We start from the raw sequence: 27648 nt of genomic DNA, 5'->3' as shown, positions 1-27648 counted from the left end.
AGTTTACTTGGTTTACCTTTGTTTAACTGTTTTCCTATGAAAAACGAGAACACAAATAATTTGAATCACAACATAAAATGTCTTAAAAGGATGGCAATCAATTTTTTTTCTTAGGGAATATTGTGCCTAAAGTTTAATCATTTGTTTATGTGAGGAAACAATTGATATTCATTTCAAATGAATAGCAAAGGATTTGTACAAAATTGGAGATGTTTTTTAATGTGTCATGTGAATGTATTCTTCTTTATGAAAATGATGTTTAACAGTAAAACATATCTCTAAGATATACTTCATTATCATTTGACTTTAAATATATTTTTTTTTATTTTTATCTGTAATTTTGCCACAACTCTTTGTCCGTAGTCAAAAATTGTAATTAAACAGAATTTTGAAGGTCAATGGTATAAACAAATAATTCTGAAATATAGTTATTTCAATTGTGACACCAAGTGATAACAGTAAAGGTTTTACATTGTGCTAAATTAATTTTAAAAGCCTGAGGTAAATTTTAGAAGATAATTTATCAGATATGATCTAGTTAAAAATAAACATATATCAATTAAAAACAGAACTTATATGTGTATGAGGACACGAATGCTCCTGCTCAAGCTTTGCTATTTTCCAAGTTAATAAAGTAACAGAGTTCCAATGTCCCCCGAGTTGCACATATTTTATCTATCCAAGGATCAAGGGCAATAACTAAAAAATAAACTTTTGTTTTTGTTCTTTAAAACTGTTGATAAATATCTTAAGAGAAATGAATGCTTCAGAGAAAATTCAATGTGATTTCCAATATAATTAATATTTCCAAGGGTCATAACTCATTCAAAATTTTTGATCTGCACTTATTTTCGAAAGTGTCGAAGACATTGCTGATATAAACCTATGATATAAATTTCAAAAAAATTCTGGCAAGAATTGTACATATATGAGAGTGCTAACGATGCAAGTTTCCATAAAATTAATATCTCCAAAGGGCATAACTCTTTTAAAAATAATTGATTGGCAAAGATGTTTGAACTCATCCAAGACATTGATGATATAAACCTATAATATAAATTTCATAAAATTCTGTCAAGAATTGTACACATGAGAGCACTCACAAGGCAATTTTCCATATAATTAATATTTCCAAGGGGCATAACTCTTTATAAAATAATTGATCAGCACAGATTTTCCAACTTGTCCAAACATTGCTGATATAAACCTACAAAATAAGTTTTATAAAAATCTGGCAAGAATTGTACAAACGAGAGTACTAACGATGCAATTTTCCATATAATTAATGTTTCCAAGGGGCATAACTCTTTTAAATAAAATGCTCCGCAGGGCGCAGCTTGATACGACCGCAGAGGTCGAACCCTGAACAGTTGGGGCAAGTATGGACACAACATTCAAGCTTGATACAGCTCTGAATTTGGATTGTGATTAAATATTTGACACAGCATAGGTTTCTGACACAGAATGAATGTGGTCTAAGAACTTAAAAATTTTAAATTGGACATTCACCTATTATGGTCCAATATCCAAAATCTAAATACATGGTTAGATTCAGCATATCAAAGAACCCCAAGAATTCAATTTTTGATGAAATCAAACAAAGTTTTATTTTAGACCCTTTTGACCTCAATGTGGACAAAGTTGATAACGGGGCCCAAAAATCAAAAATCTAAATACATGGTTAGATTCAGCATATCAAAGAACCCCATGTATTCAATTTTTGTTGAAATCAAACAAAGTTTAATTTTGGACCCCGATTTGGACCAACTTGAAAACTGGGCCCATAATCAAAAATCTAAATACATGTTTAGATTCAGCATATCAAAGAACCCTAAAAATTCAATTTTTGTTAAAATCAAACTAAGTTTAATTTTGGACCCTTTGGACCTTTATGTAGACCAATTTGAAAACAGAACCAAAAATTAAGAATCTAAATACACGGTTAGATTCGGCATATCAAAGAACCCCAATAATTCAATTTTTGATGAAATCAAACAAAGTTAAATTTTGGACCCTTTGGACCTCAATGTGGACCAATTTAAAAACGGGGCCCAAAATCCAAAAACTTAATACACGGTTAGATTCAGAATATTAAAGAACCCCAAGATTTCAAGAATAAAACCCCATTGAAATTGATCAAGAAATAAGCAATTTATACGAAGTATCTTCTTTTGCAAAATACTGTGCAATTGAATATTTCTCGCTATTGCGCAATACTGTACAATTGACAATTTCTTGCTATTGCGCAATATTGTGCTATTGGATATTTCTTGCTATTGCGCAATACTGTGCAATTGAAGATTTCTTGCTATTGCGCAATACTGTGCAATTGAAGATTTCTTGCTATTGTGCAATACTGTACAATTGAAAATTTCTTGCTATTGCACAATACTTATTATATAATAATTTACACATCCTGTTTGGTGTGTATCTCCTACCATATCATTATTATTTGCTTTTAAATATAAATCAGAAATAACCAACTTAAAATGGAAAATTTTAAAAGAAAAAAAAAAGAAACCCCCCCCCCCCCCCCAATTTTTTGAACCCCCTTATGAATCATCACCCCCAAACTCAATCCCAGCCTTCCCTTTGTGGTATGGTACCTTGCAGTACAATTTCAGAGAGATCCATACACTTGAACACAAGTTATTGTCTGGAAACTAGAAAAATGCTTATTTTTGGCCCCTTTTTGGCCCCCAATTCCTAAACGTTTAGGGCAATTACCCCCAAACTCAATTCCAGCTTTCCCTTTGTGATATGGAACCTTGTAGTACAATTTCAGAAATATCCAAACACTAACACACAAGTTATTGTCATGAAACTAGAAAAATGCTTGTTTTTTGCCCCTTTTTTGGCCCCTAATTCCTAAAATTTTGAGGCAATTACCCCCAAAATCAATTACAGCCTTCCCTTTGTGATATGGAACCTTGTGGTACAATGTCAGAGAGATCCATACACTTACACACAAGTTATTGTCTGGAAGTTACAAAAATGCTTATTTTTGGCCCCTTTTCGGCCCCTTATTCCTTAACTGTTGGTACCATAACCCCCAAAATCAATCCCAACCTTCCTTTCGTGGTATCAAACCTTATGGTAAAATTTCATGGAGATCCATTCACTTAAACTAAAGTTAGAGTGCGAAAACCAATGTGTCTTCGGACGACGACGACGACGATGACGACGCCAACGTCATACCAATATACGACCAAAAAATTTTTAATTTTTGCGGTCGTATAAATTAATTGATTGGCACTGATTTTCGAACTCGTTAAAGATATTGCTGATATAAGCTTATGACATAAGTTTCATAAAAATCTGGCAAGAATTGTACAAATGAGAGTGCTAACGATGCAATTTTTCATATAATTAACGTTTCCAGGTTGCACTTTGTAAATACAGCTGTTTCTCAAACCACGCCTCTTTTGGGGAGATATAGAATATTCATAGATAATTAATTTTGTTTACAAACTGGATCTAAACTTTGTTGAGGTGAGACAACATTACTGAATAGTTTTGCCATGACTATTGTGATATATGATGTATATAACATAGAAATATAAACCACTAACCAAAGATAGCAATAAAACAGGCTTTCTTCCATACACATCTGATGTTGCACCGACTAAAGGTGATGCTAAAAACTGAAGGAAGGAAAAAAGACTTCCAATGACACCTGAAATAAAGAAATGAGTATTTGGTTTACTATTATAGTATTGAAATGATATAAAAATCTACATAAATGGAAGAAAATGATGTATAAAGAAGAAAATTATATCAGCAAAATTTAGGATTAAAAAAATAAAACACTTTTACTTTTAACCAATTTAGACAAATGTTTGATCTATATTTCCATTTTTGAGAATGTTTGATTGTATATAAGATTGTCCATCTAAGATTATCGACTTATTTCCCCAGTTTGTTTCTGCATGCAAAAGATCCATCTTATAACAGAAGTTTTTTAATCAATGAGCTTAACATGTATGTATATACAGGTACATATAACATGAACATGTACTCATTGAACACCACTTACCTGCTATGTTAGGTTAATCTAAGTAACGGTAATTGCCTAAAATGTATCACTATCAGATCTTACCTGTTCAAATTATATTGGTGCAAACAAAAAATTAATAATTGGTGCAAATGCAAACTTTGTTTTGGTGCAAATGAAAAAAATAATGTTTCAAAATTGGCATAAATGTTATATGCCAATTTGAACAGTGCATCAGCGTGGACAAGTAACATTAATTATCTAAAATGTATCAGATCTTACCTGTTCAAATTAAATTGGTGTAAACGAAAAATTAATAATTTTTGCAAATGAAAACTTGGTTTTGGCGCAAATGAAAATGTTTACTTGAAATGGTACAGGTAAACTTATGGAAAGCCTTAGCTATCATATACAAGAGATATACAAAATGTTAGGTTTAAGCTAAAAGTAACATGACGTTTTTTAAATCTCTAATATATGACAGCTGATCAGGCTTTCCATATAAAATGGTAACAACAATTTTTTTCATACATTTTCAATTTTTTGCCAGCCAATTTGATGTTGAAGTAGCTAATTTTTATCAAATTTTCGTCATGTTTTGTCAAAATGACAACCGTAAATAAAATTTGGTAATTAATTTATGAATTTGAAGCGCTTGAGAGCACAGAAGGTGGTAAAGATTACCTACAATTTGCATTGTGAACTGAAGGGGGCAAAGATTGCTTTTAATTTTGCATTACTAGTATAAACTTAAAATTAATTTTTGCATTGTATTGAGAAAAGAAGCATATTTTGGTACTTTAAGAGATCAGTTATAAAATAAATAAAATAAAACCAGGTCATACAAATTATTAACCACTTTTCAAGCAACAACAGCTTTTAAATCCTGAATTTTAACTATTGTCAGCAGTTGGTGACTGTATAAAGCAATCTTTAATGTTGGGATAAATGAAGTCCATGTCATATTATCATGACTAATTTATGTTTTATGTCTTGACTAATGTGTTAATTCTGAACTGTGTTATATTTTGTGATTTTGTTTGACGAATATATGTGTAATTTGCAAATAAAGTTATTATTATATTGGTTATATCTTAAAATAACAGTAACTTATTTTCCTTTGTCCATATACTTAAAGGGATTTGATTGCTTTATACAATCTTTTCCCATAAAATATCAAACAATGTCTTATGCTAATTTTTTCACTCACTTTTGTGACTTCAGTTTTTTATTATAAAAATATACCTCCAAAGAGTACAGAATTCCATCTAGGATTATCTGGTGCTCCAACAAAGTCTCTAAATCCTGTTACAGAATCCTTTATAATTTTATAAAGTCCTCCCTGAAAAAAATAATTTGTAAGAATAATGTCTTCAAAAGTCTCTTGATGTACAAGCAAAACATTCATGTTAAAATATGTGTACAACCATAAAATTTGCATGTACTCAGAGTATATCTCTTAATTTTGAATAGGAACCCTAATTTGTATTAAACTGACATACTGCACCATATTTTTAAGGTTAACAATAAGTCTGCAAACAGATATGGACTTCCCAGATACATTATTCTATCTCTGAGCCTAGCAGTCTTTGCTCTTACTGAGCAAAAAGACAGCAAATACCAATTTTCAAACCTTGGGTTTGACCCTGACAAGGTTAAAAATCCACATTAACTTTTGACACAGAGCTATGTCTTTCCTGTATATAATTTTATAGTAAAATGCAAATGTTGAAATTAAAATAGCAATACTTTAACATGTTAATAACTCTAAGTCAATGAACCAAGACTGAAGGAACTGTGTCAAACAATTTCTGAGATATAAGATATGCCAACGCTAATACAACTGCAAAGAAAATATCATTGACTTATCATAAGTGGTTCCCCTTAAACTGACCTAATCACAAACTTTAACATATACACTATGCAAAAGTTTCAAAGTCAATAGACCATGACTGAGGGGGCAGGGCCAAACAGTCTGCATGGTAATGAGATGTGCCAATGCTTATACAACTGCATATCAAATATCATTGACTTATCACAAGTGGTTCCCCTTAAACTGACCTAATCACAAATTTCAACATATAAACTATGCAAATGTTTCAAAGTCAATAGAACATTATTGAGGGGGCAAGGCCAAATAATCTGTTTTACAAGTGCATATTAAATATCATTGAATTATCACATTTGGTTCCCCATAAACTGACCTATAAATATTGTGATGCATGTAAATTTACTTAATTTCAACTTCAGAAATATGGTTTTTATGACTTATATGCATGTTTCTTGTTGATAACAATATGAAGTATGTAATTGTACGAAGTTATCTACCTTTTGAATAATTAAGTACTTACATCACTTGTTATGTTACATCATTGATCAGGTATCACTTCTTATGGTAACATTAAACTAGTTTGATCAACAATGGGATTAATACAGGACATTGAATGCATTTATTTTGTACAAAGGTTTTTTTTAATATAACTGTATCAAAAATATTTTTGTGTGGTTATGTTTTTAATTTTAAATCCAGTTTTCAGGAGTTATATCATGACTTGCAATGACTGGTATCACTATTGTGAGTACTTATGATATTTATTTATCTACACAACACCATGATCATGATTGTACATCATTACTATCTATTTATAGGTATACGGTATACACAATACACCAAGTCCAATACACAGCTTGCTTATTACATTAATTTATAGAAGGAAGTTTGATAACTATTAATAAAATAATTTAAAGTAAAAGCTAAGTAATATAGTACTGCTCTTTCCTTATTTCGTTTTTGTCAAAAGCTTGTAAAGATTAATTAAATATTTCGTTTCACAAAATGATACATATTTAATCATAAATGTCACCAGTGGTGGTTTCAGGATACCAATCCATTTTGCCATTGAGGTGCAAATTTAAGTCATAGCCTGTCAACACTATGTTTTAGCATTACTAATGGAAAATTGAATTAAGACTTAACCCTTTAGCTCCCAATCCCGCCTGTAGGCGTGATGGCGACAACCATTCTTTGATGGCCCGTATGACCCTCCATACCTTTTTTGAACTGCCCCAGCTGAACTGTCATGATAGCAGGGACTTCAATCAAGCAGTTCATGGTCCATAAACTCTTCTCAGATGTCTGTTCATGAAAATATGGCACTTTGAAAGCCGTTTAAGAGTTCAAAATCGGAAAAACGTGAAAAGTAGCCAAAATCAGGTGGGGGTGGGCATCTTTTGATGGCCACTTCGTAACTGGTAGTGACTGTAGGTATAAACTATTATCATAAATGCATGCATAGGTGGTACAGGAACACAACGAGGTATAATATGGCCAATAGGAATCTAGTCTGTAAAATCTAGATCACCGTTTTATCAAAAATCTGTAAAAACGGACATGTAGGCAGACCTGACTTGACAATAATAATTCCCCAGCAAGACACTTAAGTCCAATATACTCCCAGTTAGCATGAATGGACTGCTGTAACTATAGGGTAATACTTGAATGACAAAGAAAAACAGTCTGGTCAATGTTCACCTCTCAAGGTCGTTTTAAAATCGGAAAATAGACGGAAAATTAACATTTTTCAGTGGGGGTGGGTTCAAACCCACGAGAAAATATTCCATCTCCCACCCCACCCCCCACCCATGCCATCCACCCCCAAATCTCAATACATAGTTTAAAAGATGAGCATCAGTTACAGCATCAAGAGTCTGCTAATTTGCATATAATTTGCATATGATTGCAAATTTTCGAAAATGCCTGATTTTCCAGAAATCTCTTGGGGGCGTATGAGTTAAGGAAAGACATAAACAAATTTCCCCTTTATACATGCATGATTGTATTAAATGTTTCACTCACAGAGTCAAAATCTAAAATGTCAATCGAATATTGACGAGTCTATATGATTATCCTATACTTATTCAAACAATTTTCTATATGGAATTTGGCATTAAATTTTGCTAATTTGAAGTGATTTTGATACAAAATTATGAATCTTAAATCTTTTGTAAAAGCATCAAAGGGAGCTATTCAAAATGAAATAATATGCAACAGACAACTTTATTTTCAACATAATTTTTGTTTTATGTTATTTCAATATCTTTCTTTTACATTTTGGACAAAATTACTCATAATTTGGAAAATTCTGTCAAACTTGTGGTTTTGGACTTTTGTCATGCATATAGAACTTGGTGAACTGCTTAGAATGAGCCATAAAATATCGTAAGATTCTCAAAAAAGTGCACACATGGAGCTGTAAAATTTTTTTATTAATTAAAAATGGACATTCCATACCTTTTGAAATGGCCCTTCTGTGAAATAAATTCAGGGGATATTGCAATTGGCACTACCTCTTTGGTTTTAAAGTCAAACCAATCTCTTAATTTGAATTCATACGTGCAAATGAATGCACTCACACAATAGACATAATGTATTCAAAAAAAGAGAGTAGTCTATGCTATATATGTCAAGATCTAAATTAAGTATTAAAATGCAAAGTTTATTCTCAATGATTCTAAGATTTGAAAGCATAGATATAGTGGAGAAGGATCTGCTCACTCTTCTGGAGCACATGAGATCACCCCCAGTTTTTTATGGGGTTTGCGTTGCTAAGTCTTAAGTCTTTTATGTAGTGTTTTGTGGACTTTTCTGTTTCTTGTTTTTTGACATGGCGTTGTCAGTTTCTCTTCGTCTCATGAATTTTGAATGTTCCAACTCACAACAGAATCGTCTACCTCTTTTCATAGTTATATATGAATTTTTCCTAAATTTAATTATCAAAATAGAATAGACAAAACAGATGGAACATTAAAACTTGCTCTATTCAGTGGAAATTAATGACATGGCATTTTGTAAATAAATAAAAAAAATGAATGAAGTCAAAGAACTGAAAAATTTGAAATTAGACATTTACCTATTATGGTTCAATATTCAAAATCTAAGTATATTGTAAGAATTAGCATATCAAAGAACCCCAAGAATTAAATTTTTATGAAATACTCATTTCTGTTTAAAGGGAAATAACTCAAAATTCATATAATAACTCAAATTCATATAATCAATAATCATAATAAACAACCAGGAATGACTAAATACTCTAAAATTAGATATGATGCAATTTATCTTTATCTTCAATAATATTCAAGATAATCACCAAAAACTAAAAAATTTCCTTAAAATTACCAATTTAGTGGCAGCAACCTTACAATGGGTTGTTAGGTTTCGGCTGAAAATTTCATGGCTGTTTGCACTTGTCCTAAGTCAGGAATCTGATGTTCAGTAGTTGTCGTTTGTTGATGTGGTTCATAAGTGTTTCTCGTTTCTCATTTTTTATATAGATTAGACCGTTGGTTTTCCCGTTTGAATGGTTTTACACTAGTAATTTTTGGGGCCCTTTATAGCTTGCTGTTCGGTGTGAGCCAAGGCTCCATGTTGAAGACCGTACTTTGACCTATAATGGTTTACTTTTATAAATTTTGACTTGGATGGAGAGTTGTCTCATTGGCACTCATACCACATCTTCTTATATCTACTTAAACATCTCTAGTTTCGTATTGGGGAAGGGTGCCAGTTTTATACATAATCACGGCTGATCAAAATAGGAACATTCATTGAATGTATTATCCAGTCTTAAGACAGTTCAAAGCACATTTTTTCCAGTTGTCTGTTTCGACCATCAGTGCCAACAGAACCTTGCCATTGAATTGATTAAATGTTAAATACTATTATGTTATCGTCTTACGTGTGGCTGAAATGTTTGACAGTCGAGAAAGCTACTGCAAGTGTTTTCTAGTAGTCTACAAGGAGATGGAAATCTGAATAATTTATTTGCCAGCCATTAGATTTTGGGTTCATCCGAGTTAAACAGTATGTCAGTACTTTTATTAATTAAAGAAATAATATGTCCTAATTTGAAACTGGGGATCAATTGACCTATAAGGAAATACAAATCAATATTCATTTTCCTTTGATATAAAATATTTTGAAATTTATTTTGAAATTTTAGATGAATCTTACCTTGTCATGTTCACCGTAATAGTCCAACAATGAGGGTAACAATGGCAAAATTAAGGTGAAAGATAAAAGGTCTAGGACAAGTGAAAAGAACAGTACAAATAGTCTTTTGTTTTCCTGTCCTTTGGCAAGTTTACTTTGAGCTTTCTCTTCTGAAACATCATTTTCTTGCTTCTCTTTCTTCATATTTGAAAGGAATTCAAGAACTAATATTTAGTTCTCAAAATTCTATGACTATTGATGACTGAATGATACCTTTTTTCAAATCTCTGCAAAAGAAAATAGCAATAATGAATGTTTAAGAACTAACTGATACATTATTCTTTAAGGTTGATGACCCCTTCTCATGTAGGCCTTTGTATTACGAAATTTTCAAAGTCCAACAATTTTCAGGCGCGTAGCTACGTTTACGTCAAAACGCCCGGGCGTACATATGAATTTTGGAGAAAAAATATTTTAATCTAAATAAATTAAAAGATCTGGCTAAAAGCACATGAGCCTTGTAGTTCTTTCTCCACTGACTTGTAATTGAAGATAACAGTAGGAAGAAATTTACTTTTTGTTCAAATGGTATCATACTATTTATTTGTTCGTTTTCTGTCAAAATCTGAATCTACTGTGAATGATCCTCCCTTTCCTATAGTTTAAAGCAATTCATTATCTGCTGAGATACGATATGCAGTTTTGTTGAGCCTGCGAGACATTCCGTAATCGGCGTTGGCGTCGTCAATATTTATGTTCAGCCTGTGGTTAAATTTTTTTTAAAACATCAATGAATTTGTAAAACCTTTATGAAATTTTACAGAATATAGGCAGAAACTTTTTTATGATCAAAAGAGTATCCAGAGCATAATTATGAAAATTTACTTTTAATTTTTCCACATTTTACTGAAAATAACATTGTTTTTATTAGTTAACAAGTAGATACTGTTTGTTACGCATCAATTACTTTTCAAAACTTCATCGAATTTTATGTAAAAATGTTAACACCAACTGTACGATTTTTTTTTGCACCAGATGTGCATTTCGACAATTAATGTCTCATCGGTGATGCTCGAGGCCGAAATATTTGAAAATCCAAAACCTAATAAAAACATTGGAAGAGCTGATCAAAATAAAACGTACATAAAGTATAGCTAATTCCGGACAAAGAATCAGAGCTTTGCATGGGGGAGATATATTCCTTTATTTTTAAATGATTTCAAAACTTTTACAACAGTCAGCAAATTTCTGTCTAAAAAAAATTTTTCAGTATTTTATTATTTTATTATTTTATCAGTCAAATACATGATTTAAAAGAAATCAAACTTTTCTTTAAATGTTTTTCTTGATCTTCGAAGATAAGCTTCTGTCCAAGTTTCATAACAATCTATGAAAGTTTACCATTTTTCGGGGCAATTAGCAGACGGTCTTGAATTAGATATTTTTCACCTGCTACATTTGTAAACTTTCATAGATTGTTATGAAACTTGGACAGAAGCTTATCTTCGAAGATCAAGAAAAACATTTAAAGAAAAGTTTGATTTCTTTTAAATCATGTATTTGACTGATAATTGGATTCACTTTTTATAGTTTAACCGACAGCAGCAATCCCAGGCGAAGCACAGGATTCCACGGAACCCTTTGAGTATGTTTATATCACACATGACCATCTATGAAGATTTATTATTGTATGTACTTGTCCATTAACGAAATTTGCGCATAAAATGGGAGAAAACTAGATTAAGTCATAATAATCAAAAGAACGACACCATTGAAAATGTAGACTTGCTTTTTTTATATTTCGAAAGGTTTGGATCTTTGCCTTTGGTCGATTGATTGTTTTACCCCACATCTCCTTTTAAACATATTTCATAGTAACAACTATTGGCCATTAGATTCCAAATCAACACACTGAATAAATTATACATGAAAAAATCAAGAAATAAGACTTTAAAGTACTAGTATGTTGCTATTGATGAGTTTTAATGACAGAAATAGTATCTCTCTCTTAATAAATCGTTAGCTTCCGTCGGACCCTGCTGGGAATTCCCTTGCCCTGTACCCGCTGGGGACCCTCAAACCCCTCGCCGAGGTTCGGGCGTACACTTAAAAATGGCTTAGCTACACCACTGATATTTATAAATACCGTAAAAATACAGAATAAAAGTGATGTGCCATTTTGTACATACACCAAAAGCATACATTGTTCAAAGCAATACTGTTGAATATTTTATTGCATTTAAAGGAAACAGGGGATTTGGTGGCAAATAAAGCCAAGATTTTTGCAAAAAAACCCACAGACTTTATCAACGAGATTTTCATACATAATTTACTCACTTGTTTGTCTATGTTGTGCTAGCATTTATTGTCTACAAAAAGTCCTAAACAACCTTTACAATCCAAAAAACCTTGTGCTGAGTCACATAAGTCGAGTGCACCCTAGAAGGTTTACTTAAATAATTAGATATAAGATGTGGTATGAGTGCCATTGAGACAACTCTCCATCCAATTCTAAGTCCATTTATATACTTGCTTTGACCGATATCTTTATTTATATACTTGTTTTAAGGAAATCATTGCTAGCACTGCATGCAATAATCCTCTATCTGTTAGGCCTGATAGATAGGCCTAGGAGTTTATAAGCTTGAACTAAATTTTTTTGACTCTTTGTTCAAAACTTTACATAAGAAAACAAAATAGAGAAAAAAGGGGATATTGAAGCATCTGAAAATGTATTTGATGAAATAGGACACCAAATATTGAAAAGGAAAACCCCAAATAAACTCCCCTCCCCAAAAAAGAACTTTTATATAGTAAACAATACATTGTAGGTCTTACATACCACCTTTTACTTAATATTGAACAATGTTCATTTCTTTTCATTTCAAATTGCACTAGAACTTACATGAACAAGATGTTATAAAAGATAAAAATCAGTTAACCCATAAGGGTTAAATTTAAAGGTTACTACAGTAACTACAGGTAAAATACTAATAATGATGGATGGTTTTTTTTTCAGATGTGAGGTACATGTGTATAATGACAGTTCAAAGAAAACATATGCTGTCAATATGTCAGTAAAACAGAATCATTCTATCATGTCTATGTATATATAATCATGATATTCCTGAAATCTTTTATAAAATAAAAACCTGGAAAATGAAATTGAAACATTTAAACTGTGATATCTATAAATCTATAATTGTAATCACATGAAATATATTTTTTTTTCAAATGAAACTTTTATATTAAAAATGACATTGTAATTTTTCAACCAGTTAGGGAGCAACCATATTTCAAGGGGGGTTATGGTTTTTTGTCTGAGTCAGAAAAATGTTTTCGCGCTTTGCACAAACAATTTTATTTAGTTTTCAACGCTATCAATCAAATTATTTTTTTCAAAATTTAACACTATGAGATATAGGGGAAATCTGGATTCAGAATATCTTTTTTTTGTCCTTTGCATGAACAGAATATTTTTTTTCATCAAATTAGGGATCAGAACATTTTTTTAGGAAAAAACCATAACCCCCCCCTTGAAGTTAAATGGACGTTCCCTTAAGCTTTAATATATAGACAACTATTTTTTCTTCATTATTTCACTATTAAAATGTATTTGGCCTGTTTCTTTTCTTTTGTCAGGCATGCTATTCTTCTTTCTTTTTTAAATAGCACTTAGGGAGCTGCCATTTGATTTTTATGGGGGGGGGGGGGGGGGGCTAGGATGAAAAATTTTGTCCTGCATTTTTTTTTAGTTGTAATCTCTGTCCTGCCTTTTTATTTTTCACTCTATTCGGTCCTGCCTTTTTTTTTTGCAAAGTGTCTCATCCTGCCTTTTTTTTTTACTCAAAACTCCTGTCCTGCATATTTTTTTCAAATTTCATCCTAGCCCTGCCCCCCCCCCCCCCCCCCCCCCATAAAAATCAAATGGTAGCTCCCTTATTTACAACTCCTTGTTCAATCAATTTGCCCTTCTTACATGTCTAAGTTTCAGCTTACATGTACATAGTTTTTCCATGTACTAAGTAGGTAATTTTTCATGTATTGCAATAAAGATTTTAAGAACAATAAATGCCATTGGCATAGATCTTATTATTGAACAAGAGTGCACAAGCTGTCAATGTCTTACCTACATTACTAATCATGATTTTTTTCATGTTGAAAGTCTTTTAGATATAGGTTAAAAATATCAAAAAAACTTGTTGTTAAAAATGATCCATGTTAATCAGGTTGAAGTCAAATGAACCCTTCCAGACCAACATTTTCGCCTTACAATAATTCCATTCACCAAAAATAGTTAACCTATATGTATACTATTGCTTATAGAAACAGACCCAACCATGAAAACTTAACATTACCAATGAACAAACAAAAAGAGATCAGGGTTATATGATACCTGCCAGACAGACATGTACATCTTACAATCATACCATACATGCATACATCAAATATAGTACATTTTTTTTATAGCTGACAATACAGTATGGATTTTTCTCATTTGTTGAAGGCTGTACTGTGACCTATAATTGCTGTATTTTCATCATTTGAACTGTGGTTGATAGTTGTCTCATTGGCAATCGTAACACATCTCCTTATTGTTATATTGGCCTATTGATTACTGTAAATTCAGAAATTATTGCAAGGTTTTTATGAATGTGAATAATGCGACTGTGTGAGTATCGCAATAATAAGAACTCGCATTCTGATATCTGATGCATATATCTGTATGCATCTTTTCCTGAAATCGCAATAATTAATCTCGCATTTATGTCCATTCTTCAAAAATCGCAATAATAAATGCACGCAATAATTTCTGAATTTACAGTATTATAATTATCTGAGAAACGGACTTATGCACAAGGTCCTTAGAGTTTCTCAGGCTGTTTATGATGTCATCTGGTCTTGGTGATTATTTTAGCTGTTTGAAATTTCTCTTTAGGTATATATATACTATATACAATGAATATAATAATGCTCAAAATAAAAAAATGGGTAAAAATCCCCATTTAAAGTAATACATTAGTGTTAATAACATATATCTTTCACTGGTTCTGGGGGTATATAAATTTTCATTATAATTAGGAGCTGACAATTTGGTCATGTTGAATTATTGATGGATTTAAGATTTCAAATCATTTTTGCTGTTTAAAGATTCTCTATATCCATTATAGTTTTCAAGGTTACAAGTATTTGAAAATTGAAAAATAATTGGTTGTTTAAGATCAATAACTCCTAAATGGAGTCAACTGGCTATATTAGCTGTGTTGTATTAAGAGATCTTATCTTGCAACTTTAATAATTCAGTTGGGAGCTGCTGATCATTTTTGAAAAGTTTATCTTTATATCTATTATAGTTTTCAAGTTAAATGTATATGTAAACTTGAAAAAAATTGGTCATGCAAGAACAATTATTGAACTCCTAAATGGAGTCGACTGGATATTTCAGCTGTGTTGGCTTAGTAGATCTTATCTTGCTGCTTTCATAATATAGTTGTAGTTGCTGATCATATTTGCTACTTAAAAATTCCTCTCTATCTATTATAGTTCTAAAGATAATAGACACATGAGCAAAAAAATGGTAAAAGTCATCTTTAAAGGCAATAATTCCTACATGTATAAGGCGTAAATTGACAATTTGGATGATTTGACTTATTTGTACATTTGAAGATCTTGTTGATCACTTATGTTTGTTAACTTTTTCTCTATTATAAGCCTGGGCAAGACAAGATGAGAAACAATTCAATGAGAAAACATGCTGCCTGATTTATGCTGAAATTACTAAATGAAAATCAAATATGGCAGACCAGAACCAAGGACAACCACTGAATTACAGGCTTCTGATTTTTGGAATTCAGATGTAGAATATTGTGCAATCATATATGTTTTTCAATTTTTCCAGTTTGTGCAGGTCATCATAGAGTTTATGGCAGTTGTTAAACTTATCAGAGGAAATGGTCAAATAGACTACTGTAACAGTCTCACTGTTGAGAAGAGGCTTTGTGGTAAGTAGTTTATATAAAAAAAAAGAAATTGACTTGGTCCTTAAACTGATCCTTGTGGTACTCGAGATTCTGCTTTCAATTTGTCTTATACTTCTCCTAAATCTAATTAAAATCAGATCTCTCACTTGCACTAGTTTACTGATATGTTGTGCTTGTGAGCTCTGATGGGCAATATATCAGTAAACTAGTGCAAGATAGAGATCCAATTCCATTTAGATTGGTTTTGCCGTAGACCACTATTACTTATGTTCTATTTATGAGAAGTTATCTATCCATTTGTTTGTCTTACTTCTGATTGCCATAATGGTGTAGTTTATGTGGAGCAGGATGTTGGACACCTTGTCAAAAGCTTAAGAGATGTCTAGAATTAGTAGATCTGATTGTTTTTCATTTTCCAGATTTTTTGTGATATCGTCAATTCATTCAAGGAGCTGTTTTTCACATGATCTTTTACTCCTAAAGCTATATGGAAGAGGATATTGGATGTTACTCGCCTCTGCATGCTTCATGCTGTTACTGGTGATTGATTATATGTTTTATTATTTTACGACAAATGCATGTACATTTTGTATGACATTTGTAGTTTGCAAGTGATTGAATATCTTTCCTTTCTCCTTTGAAAAATTGTAAACAAAATGGTTAGGATCTGAGCAATTTCACTAGCTAGTTCTTTCAGTATCATATTTTGAAGTTGTCTGATCCAGCAGTCTTAACTTGTGTTGGTTAAGATGACACAGTTGTTTTCCACTCAATCATTAGTGATGTTAAGATATTTTTCTGGTAGATCTGTCATGAGTTTTTTTTCTGTCAAGTTTTGTTTTAATGATCATAGATACAGCAAACCTATTTGAATTGATTGTTTTGTGTATTTGCTTTATTTATTGGATCATTATCAAATTTCCATCTTTATCAATTACTGATGTCCAAAATCTGTTTGTTAGTCATGTGTTAGTGAAGTCTTCATTATCTTCTGGATAATTATGTTCTCTATATATTTTCAATAAGCTTGGCTTGATTTCATTTAAATAGTTTGCTTCAGTTGCAGGGGTGGATCTAGCCATTTTTAAAAGGGAGGTTCCAACCATATGTCCCCATTTAAAAACATTGATTATCAAAAAAAGGGGGGGTTCCAATCCCCACCCCCCACCCCCAAAACCCCTTGATCTGGCACTGAGTTGATTCACTCTTTTGATATCAGTAGCATGGCTTGTTTTTTTTTATTATCATTTTTTGTATGCCTAGTCTATATACTCCACAATTTTTTTTTTATTTCCTGGTATATCCATGGATTTTTGTCCTAGGCCTTGCTTATTTTGGATAGGTACATGTACAGGTATATGTTGGTTTGTACTGCTTTCTTGAATATATTCTAGAGTCATTTCTATTTCAGTTTTCAAGATAATAGGTAAAAAATGAGGAAAATCGTCATTGAAGGGCAATAACTTCAATAAGGGTGGACTAACGATTTTGGTTATGTTGACTTATTTGTAGATCTTGTCTTGCTGATAACTTTTGCTTTTTAATGATTCTATCTATCTATTATTGTTTTTGAGATATTGAGCACATATGAAAAAAATTGGTAAAAATCGGCATTAAAGGGCAACTACTCTAATAAGGAGTCCTCTGACGATTTTGGTCGTGCTGACTTATTAGTAAATCTTGCCATGCTGATCATTTTTGCCTTTAAAGATTCTATCTATCTATTTTAGTTTTTAAGATATTAGACAATACAACGCAAAAAATTGGTAAAAATCGTCATTTAAGGGCAATAACTCTAATTAGGAGTTGTCTGACTATTTTGGTCATGTTGACTTATTTGTAGATCTTGTCTTACTGATCGTTTTTGCCCTTTATAGTTTCTACCTTTCTATCATAATTTTAGGCAAAAATTTTCAAAAATGGTAAAATCTATTATGAGTTATTGCCCTTAAATGACAAATTTAAGGGCAATAACTCCTAAAAAAAGTTGTCTGACAGTTTTAACGTAAATAGACAATAGGTATCTCAACATTCTGAATGTTTTTGTCCCAATCTCATTTTCTCTATTCATAGCGGTTTTTGAAATAATAGGCAAAACTTACATTTTACCCCTATGTTCTATTTTTAGCCATGTCAGCCATCTTGGTTGACAGGCAGAGTCATCGGTCCCCTTTTTTAAATTTGATACTCTAATAATGATTGTCCAAGTTTGGTTAAATTTGGCCCAGTAGTTGCAGAGGAGAAGAATTGTAAAAGTTAACGGACGACAAAGACGGAGGATGAAGAAGACGAAGGTGTTCAGACCTGTAGCAAACACAACAGATCTGGAATCTATGTGACCTGTAGCTGTTAACATCCTTGCCTGGTCATGTCCTTTAATAATGTTCTGGATCGTACCATATCTCCTCATTTTATATATTATGCATAGACTTTAAATGTTTCTGTATAATTTATTATAAATCTACAATAAATACACTTACATTTTACCTTGATGTACCTTTAAATTTTTACCACATTGTATATAGTCCTCGGATCATTAAACAACACTAATATCTTAACCAACCACATGAGACCATGTACAGTTTTATCGTCATGCACCAAAATTTACTGTTAACATCAAATGCTGATAAAAAAAGTACTATTAAAGTTATTTGGCTACATTTAATGATTTTTTACCATTATTCATCATGTTGGTATCACAATTACCACCCTCATATATGATTAAGGTGTCCACCCCACAACCCCTCCTGTTTTATTTTCCATTCTGTACTTTTAGATGTGGGTAAATGTTATATTCTGGTGGGAATTTTTGGCTGTTTGTAATTGATGATACAAAAATGAGCTAAAAAACAGAGCCTGCTGCTTTCCCTATTAAACAGGAATTAATAACAGAATAAAATAAAAAAATAATTAAAATTTAAAGGAATTAAACTTTCACTGCAGTAGTAACTCCTTTACATGTACAAAACATAATGAGGCAAATATAGACAATATAGCCTCATCAAAAAATGTGTATCAGCAAAATATTTTGGGTCAGTGGGAATTGCCTCATACAAATATAAATAGATCTTTTTTACAGCCAGTCGTGAATACTTGAATTTGAATTGTCGTACAATGATTACAGTGAATATATAGACATACCGTTCTTTTTTTTGAAATATCCTTGTCCCAGATGTTGACTTTCTGTCAATACACGTGTAACATCCTGATCCATAACATAACAATAAACAAGCTTATTCATATATTTAAAGTATTCCGGCTCCGCGTACAGTCTGTCTATTTACACAGCATTTCACTTTAAATGTAGGGGACTTTCATTTGTTATAATGGGAAGGGGGATTCTTTGCAGATTGCAGAAACGAGAACCGTCGTCTCGATAAAAATATCTCGTATTAACCTCCTTTACAGTGGCGTAGCTACCATTGACTCTAGATCTGAATTAGGAAGATTTCCCCTTTTTTGTTTCATTGCCACACAGTCACTTTTATATGAAGACCGACTTTTGAGTGAAAACTCATCTGATTTACTTAAAGAGTGTTACTCTCTTTCTAAATCACTTCATGATCAAGGTATATACTCATGGTACTCATATGTAAATCATATTAGGTCCGATAATAATATTAGTAAACCCAAAGATGTAACTAAAAACAAAAACGGAGACTGTAAGAATTTCAGTAAAAAATTCTATAAAAATGAATTTCAGCAAAGATACAAAGAAATATATGACAATAAAATATCATCTCTCGATCAAAATAGCAAACTTCTTCTGTTTAAGCATATAAAAGCTGAATATAAACAAGAATTTTATTTGACATACCCTAATCTTGATACAAGAAAACTTATATGCAAATTTAGAATAAGTGATCATTCCCTCACTATTGAAACTGGAAGATATAAAAATATTCCACGCCCTCAAAGACTTTGTAATAAGTGCAAAGTTCTGGATGATGAATCACATTTCTTTTTAATATGTAAAATAAATGATGATTTAAGACATGTCTTTTTTAATGATTTAAAAACTCAATACAAAGATTTTTCTGATAATAAAATGAAATATATACTAAATCCAACCACTAGTCAGCAAGTGAAATCTTTAGGCTCCTTTATTAAACAGTCTATGGAACTGAGGACAGGGGGCACTTGAGGTCATTTGTTGTGTTTAATGTTTTGGTTTATTTTTATTTTTTATGTAAATTTTAATGTCATCATTATATTGTTGTTATTACATGTACTTGTCATGCCTTTGGCCCTCTTGTGGGTGTAATTTGTGCTTTAATAAATAAAAAAATTGACGCAACAACGCACTTGCGTGCACAAACGAAATGGCAAAAAAAAAATCATTATTAAAAAATCATAACAGTCAAAAAAAGAAAGAGTGCGATTGACTGTTACTATATATATATATATATAGAAACCAAGACCTACCGGTCGTCAACGTAATCGGGCGAATCCCGCTGTTGTCGGTATCCAGGATTATTGGCTCGTCACACTGTATATACAATTTTTTTATACCATCTACTAAACGAACTACGAGATCGTCTTGTCAATTCGGAAGAACGTTTTCTTGCCTAGATGCTTCTTCCAAACAATCTGAAAAGTTTGAATCGGGACCATCAAATTCGCATATTTCGCGCCTACGAGTCCGATATTCAACCAAAAGATCAGTTTCTTCTCGAAATTAAAGGTGGGTTGCAAGATAGGATATTTATCCATCTAAGAAACCAGACCAACTCTGTGCAACATTGGAGATGACGCCGAAAGAACTTACCCAAATATATTCTGTATTCTGCAAATACTTCTCACCATGCCACCCTCAACCGCTATTGCTGAACGCTCTTTCAGCGCTCTGAAACACGTAAAAACGTATCTGAGATCGACCATGGGACAATGACAAGAAAGACTTTCTTAGCTTGTACTGCTGCACGTTCATTCTGATTTTGACATTGACACTAAACAGGGGCGGATCCAGGATTTTGGAAAGGGGGGGCGTAGTATGTAAAATTTTTTGGACCTTTTTTTTTTGGCTACAAAACATAAAATAAGTGTAAAATGCACATTTTTAGTGACGGTTCCTAACGTGGGGTATGTATATTTTATAGTTAAAGTGCCGGTAAGCTTGGTGCCGCATTCTCCCCATTAGTTGTCTATTATAAAATGATTGAATGGATCTAAAGCTATGTACTAATATATTTGATGTGAGATTTGTCAGTAAAAAATGGACATGGAAAATTCTCGTTTGTTGTATGGTTAGTTAGCATAACCTCACAGATTACTTGTTGTAAACATGATATACGGCTATTCAATGAAGTTTATAATACGACCGACACGAACAAAGACAAAGAAGCAATTTTTATCCAAATGTTTGGTGAAATGTTTCACTCAACAAGGGAAGTGAGGGGTTCCAAATCAACCAACGGCTACGAATGAGTCTGAAAATCAAATGACAACGAAGTTGTGAATGACGGTCGACAAATGGAGACATAAAGACACCCAGCAGGCATGTTGCAGTTGGGCCTTGAAAAAAGTATTCAGTATATCAGTTCGGCGAAACAGACATTCCGGTCAGATATGGGATTTACATGCAACCCCCCCCCCCCCCCTTCCAAAAAAAAAAGAATTTTTGTTTAAGGCAAAAATCAGGGTAAGAATTTTTTCTCTAAAATATCTCAGACTGCCCTATCAAATAAAATGGTCCGTACCTTTATTCAGCAATGTTATTAATTGGCTGGGGCGTGTGGGGTTAAACATATTTTCGTAGGTAAATAATATTGCCGTGGAACTTTTTTTTTCATGAGAGTGTAATAGAGTATTATCTTCTGTTGAGTGGAAATATGAAAGGGGGGCTAGGATGAAAAATTTTGTCCTGCCTATTTATTTTCCCCTCTATTCGGTCCTTCCTTTTTATTTTTCACTCTTTTCGGTCCTGCCTTTTTTTTTAGTTTATCCTGACTTTTTTTTTACATAAATTGTCATCCTGCCTTTTTTTTTTGCAAATAATCTCATCCTGCCTTTTTTTTTTGCAAATAATCTCATCCTGCCTTTTTTTTTACTCAAAACTCCTGTCCTGCCTATTTTTTTCAAATTTCATCCTAGCCCTCCCATAAAAATCAAATGGTAGCTCCCTTAAAAGGGTCAAAAAAAAATTTTGCCTCGCTACGCTCGGCATTTCATCATTAGAAGTGTAGCTACGCCACTGTTTATATTGGGAGCACGGCATATCTGGACATGGTATTTACGAACCCCCATTTACTCTGTCATCTAATTATTTCTGTGCTGCTACATGTTGCTAAAATCCTTTACAGTAATTACCTGCATGCTTTCTGTTTTTATATATGCTATTTTAAAACTTTCCACTTAGTTTTTCATTATTGCACTGTTTGACAATGAGTTCAAGTTGTTTATAGTTTGTAAATATCAGTACTTTCTGATAAAAAATACATTTCTTTATGTGAAGTTCTTGACTCTCTGTTATATATTCAATAAGTTTTTCAGTGGGAATGGTTACCAAGGACGTCCACTATTTTCAATATATTTTGTCAACTAAAACCAAAGTTTTGGACCTTGACCTTTGACATGGGAAGTTGTACATACATCATGACACACCCTCTGGTGTTGGTTAATATACATGTGAAGTATAAACTTTGAAATCATAACGGTTCTCTAGGAATAGAGCGGACACAATTTGTTACGGACGGACGGACAGACTGATCACTATAGGGCGTCCACCATTCGGCGGGGCCCTAATTATCATCAAAACTCATTAACAGTGCAAGATATGGACATGTATTTTTCTTCTGTGGTTTTGGAATATTAAGAAGTGACAAAATCAACTGAAAATGAAATGTTGATAAAATTTAGTTGCTTTTGTATTGTGCTACCTTAAGACAAAACTAATAGAGACACACTTTATAACCATATATATAATTACACCATGTACGAAACGTCTCAGATACGATTATCGACCTGGTATGAAACGACCAGGTTACGAAACGACTAGCATTCATTTATTTCCCTTGGCTGAGGGAGATATGGAAAAAATTTTCACTCAAGAAAATTTATATTCCCGAGGGTATTGCCGAGGGAAATATGACTTTTTGAGGGTGAACACATCTTCATATCTCCTTAAGCCAAGGGAAATGATGTTTTGTTCCAGTCTATACTTTTTTAATCCCTGAAAATAAAATATTAATTTACATACAATGTTTCTTATCCTCTTGATTTTATACAATGTAACTAAACACGACATAAACATTGATAAACAATTTCGATCAAAAGATTTTAAAGTTAATTATTTATTCTTGTATAAGAACTTTTTCTCTGTTTTAGGATTAGGATAGACAAATGTGTTAAGAAGGTTCCTGATTGGAAGAATAACATACTGAATAGATAGCAAATGTTTATATTCCAGTTGCTAATAAAAATATTCTGGAAGACATGTGATCCAACCACGAGTCTTATATTGAGTCTGTTAGCTTTAAGCCTTCTTTTAAACCAGGACACTTAATACAGAAGCACCAATTTTTTTTTCTATAGTTTGACCTGACCAGGTAGTAAACTCCTTACTTTTTTTTGTAACTCTGACAAGTTTTATTAAGTTTATACAGCAATTAAACGTATACCTTTTTCTGGGAATTAAACAAGCTTACTATGCTGATTGTTGAAGGTTATAGGATGACCTACAGTTGTTCACAAAGCTTTATAATTAACATAACAATTCCAAATGAGGTACAGTTTATTTGTATTATGTTCCCAATTTAACTGATAGTATATAAGAGCAGTTCCATCAAAATATACATGGGACCCAAGGAAGGCAACTTGAATTTGCCACTATATATGGATGGATGTAAAATATTAAGTTGTACATGATTAAAACATATGCAGGACTTTAAATTACCTTCTATGGATGCCTGGCTACTTTATTTTCAATGTGCTTTCCCTGAATACAGAGTGCGTTTTAATGAAACAACTCTTACTAAAATGTGGTGTTTGGGGTAAATAATAATTTATTTATATAATTTAAATGATTAATAATATGTTGCTGTCAGAGGCGGATTTAGAGGGGGGCCAGGGGGCCGGGGCCCCCCTTTTCTGGGAAAAATTTGGTTAATTTCTCTCCAAGCCTAGTATTAAAAAAAATTATATGAAGTGTAATCATCAATTATTTAAGCTGACATATAACATACCAGTGAAAGCCATTTAACACTTTAAAGGAAAAAACTCTTACAAAGCCTACACTAATATCAAAAGAAACATTAAATTCTTGTATGTAATTTTTCTTGCTGGAATGGTACACACCACATCTGAATTCCTCAATTTTGTTAAGGTTTTTAGCCTTATATTAAAAAAACACATTGTAAATTACATGACCAATTCAAAATTTCCAACCTAAGAAATTCATCTTGAAAACTAAAGTTTAAATAGATGAAGAATAATTGAGCAAACAGACATCACATGGACATTCACACAATTTCTCAAATATGACTTTCAATCATGCTTGATACAAAACAAGTCACAAAACTTTTGAATGCCTCTGTTACATATTTATCTTCTTAACCATACAAGTGTGGACACAGATCAGTGTGGATAGAATGTTTGGATGTATGCTGTGTTTTCTGTTCTGACAAAAAGAGTTCTCTGTTTTTTTCCCATAGGGTTTTATGTTAAACTGTGTTGCAGTGACAGCCTACCTGTACCAAACACTAATAAAATGCTTCGCTGAGCGCAGCCTGATACGACCGCAGAGGTCGAACCCTGAACAGTTGGTACAAATTTGGACACAATATTCAAGCTTGATACTGTCTGAATTTGGATTGTGATCAACTTTTTGACATAATATAGATTTCTCTGAATCCTCTAAAAAAAATTGGAACCCCCCCCCCCCCCCCACTTCTTGAAACCCCCCTTGGAGCAATAACCCCAAAACTCGATCCCAGCCCAGCCTTTCCTTTGTAGTATGGAACCTTGTAGTACAATTTCAGAGAGATCCATACACTTAAACACAAGTTATTGTCTGGAAACTAGAAAAATGCTTGTTTTTGGCCCCTAATTCCTACATATTTGGGCGATTAACCCCAAACTCAATCCTAGCCTTCCCTTTGTGATATGGAACCTTGTGGTACAATGTCATAGAGATCCATTCACTTTCACACAAGTTATTGTCTGGAAACTAGAAAAATGCTTGTTTTTGGCCCTTAATTCCTAAACTGTTGGCCCCATAACCCCTAAAATAAATCCCAACCTTCTACTTGTGGTATTAAACATTGTGGTGCAATTTCAGAGCAATCGAAATACTTATACACAAGTTATTATCCTGAAACTAGAAAAATGCTTGTTATAGGCCCCTTTTGGGCCCCTAATTCCTTAACGGTTGGGACCATCATCCCCAAAATCAATCCCAACCTTCCTTTTGTGGTATAAAATTTGATTGAGGCAAACTAAAGTTAGAGAACTGAAACGAAAAATTCAGCAATTTTTCCATTTGTAATGGGACATAACTCTAGAACGGTAATAGTGACGCCACCAAAATTCAAACTTGATCTGTGTTTTGTAGTAATAAGCATTGTGTATAAGTTTCGTAACATTTGGTTGAGGCAAACTAAATTTGGAGAACGGAAACGATAAATTCAGCAATTTTTTTGTTCATAAAGGGGCATAATTCAAGAACGGTAAAAGTGACGCCACCCAATTTCAAACTTGATCTGTATTTTGTGGTAATAAGCTTTGTGTATAAGTTTCATTACATTTGGTTGAGGCAAACTAAAGTTAGAGAACAGAAACGAAAAATTCAGCAATTTTTCCATTTGTAAAGGGGCATAACTCTAGAACGGTTATAGTGACGCCACCAAAATTCAAACTTGATCTGTGTTTTGTGGTGATAAGCATTGTGTATAAGTTTCATAACATTTGGTTGAGGCAAATTAAAGTTAGAAAACGGAACCCAACTTTGGGACGTACATACAGACAAGGGTAAAATTTAATGCCCCCTCCGCTACGGCGGGGCATAATAAATGGGGAATGTGTCCATGGGACACAGATGATGCCACTTGCATATCATATAAAGTTATAAAGGGACATAACTGAAGAACTGGAAAAGTGACGCTACCCAAATTTGTACTTGATCTGATTTTTGTGGTAATAAGTATTGTGTATAAAAGAGGGACGAAAGATACCAGAGGGACAGTCAAACTCATAGATCGAAAACAAACTGACAACGCCATGGCCAAAAATAAAAAGACAAATAGACAAATAATAGTACAGATGACACAACATAGAAAACTAAAGACTAAGCAATACGAACCCCACCAAAAACTGGGGGTGATCTCAGGTGCTCCGGAAGGGTAAGCAGATCCTGCTCCACATGTGGCACCCGTGGTGTTGCTTATGTTATTACAAATCCGGTAATAGTCTAATTCGGTAGGTCACATTCGTGAAAAGGGAAGGGTATTGTAGTTACGACATAAGGAACATATCCGATATCATCTGTGAAATGGTTATTCCATAACGGTCAAACAACTCGTGATGGCGTCCGTAAAATTTACGAAGGGATGATTACAACTTCACTATTTGGAACTCTTCGTTTAATAGCTTCCTTGTGAGCAGCAATCCTCTACCAAGGGAATCATGATAGGAAATACAAGCCCGGGAATATCGTATCAATTGGGAGATATATACTCCGTATGCAGGGGCTGCTGGAATATTGCTACATAGAAATGGAAAGTTCACAATTGGGAAGCAGAAATCATCTCTTTTGTCGTAAAGTTTTGTTTTCAACCGACCCTCATTGTCAATTTCTAGATGAAAGTCAAGATATGAGGCAGACTCAACTGTATCTGTAGTATCCTTTATCTCTAGTTCGATGGGATAGATTCGTTCAACATAGTCACCAAATTTTGTATTATTTAGTGAGAGAACATCATCTATATAGCGGAACGTAAAGTTAAAGGATATTGCTAACATCTTATCTTTCTTCTAAGAAGTTCTTGTATGAAGTCAGCCTCATAGTGATAAAGAAACAAGTCGGCAAGAAGAGGGGCACAATTGGTTCCCATTGGAATTCCGACAGTCTGTTGAAAAACACGTCCTCCAGACATAACAAATATGTGTTGTCAATCAAGAAATCAAGCATCTTGAAAATGTCAGTTTCAGAAAATTTTTTGTTTGAATCAGAGTGATTCTTTACAAAGTAGGATTTATCCCTCCCCAAGACAAGATACTTGTATCTACGTTCGCCATTCTTTTTAATGAAACAAAGTAATACCAACTCTTTCAATTTGTCTTTTAGTTTGGAATGGGGAATACTTGTGTAAAGTGTAGAAAAGTCAAATGTTTTAAGACTATTGCAAGATGAGAGAGTCTTAGATTGTATGTACTCTAAAAGATCTTTGGAATTTTTTAGTATCCACATCTGATTCACGCCACCTCTAGAATAGGCAGTTTCACAATAACTTTGGAGCCCGGCTTTGATTGCTGATAATATAGATGTTAATAATATAAGTTTCATAAAATTTGGTTTAGGCAAACTTAAGTTTGAGAACCAAAATAAGCATTGTGTATACATTCCTACACATTAATTTGAGGCAAACTTAAGTTAAAGAACGGAAACGAAAAAATCAGCAATTTTTCCATTTGTAACGGGGCATAACCCTAGAGAAGTAAAAATGACTCCACCAAAATTCAAACTT

The 27648-nt window shown here is 32.8% G+C and overlaps 1 protein-coding gene across 1 annotated transcript in view; it reads right to left on the bottom strand.

Moving 5' to 3' along the window:
• The window catches only part of LOC127734998 (major facilitator superfamily domain-containing protein 10-like), a 44889-nt gene extending 25616 nt beyond the window's left edge, over positions 1–19273 (bottom strand). Inside the window, exons 1-4 of the mRNA XM_052245060.1 lie at positions 19109–19273; positions 10008–10273; positions 5240–5336; positions 3573–3676 (exon numbers count right to left, since the gene is read on the bottom strand). Of these exons, the coding sequence (XP_052101020.1) occupies positions 3573–3676; positions 5240–5336; positions 10008–10190 (384 nt within the window). The 5' untranslated portion in view covers positions 10191–10273; positions 19109–19273. The remainder of the gene's footprint in view (positions 1–3572; positions 3677–5239; positions 5337–10007; positions 10274–19108) is intronic.
• Positions 19274–27648: the final 8375 nt, after the last annotated feature.

Source organism: Mytilus californianus, unplaced genomic scaffold (assembly GCF_021869535.1).
Source record: "Mytilus californianus isolate M0D057914Y unplaced genomic scaffold, xbMytCali1.0.p SCAF_3, whole genome shotgun sequence".
In the NCBI taxonomy this organism is placed as follows: domain Eukaryota; kingdom Metazoa; phylum Mollusca; class Bivalvia; order Mytilida; family Mytilidae; genus Mytilus; species Mytilus californianus.
This window is presented reverse-complemented; position numbering and strand designations above follow the sequence as displayed.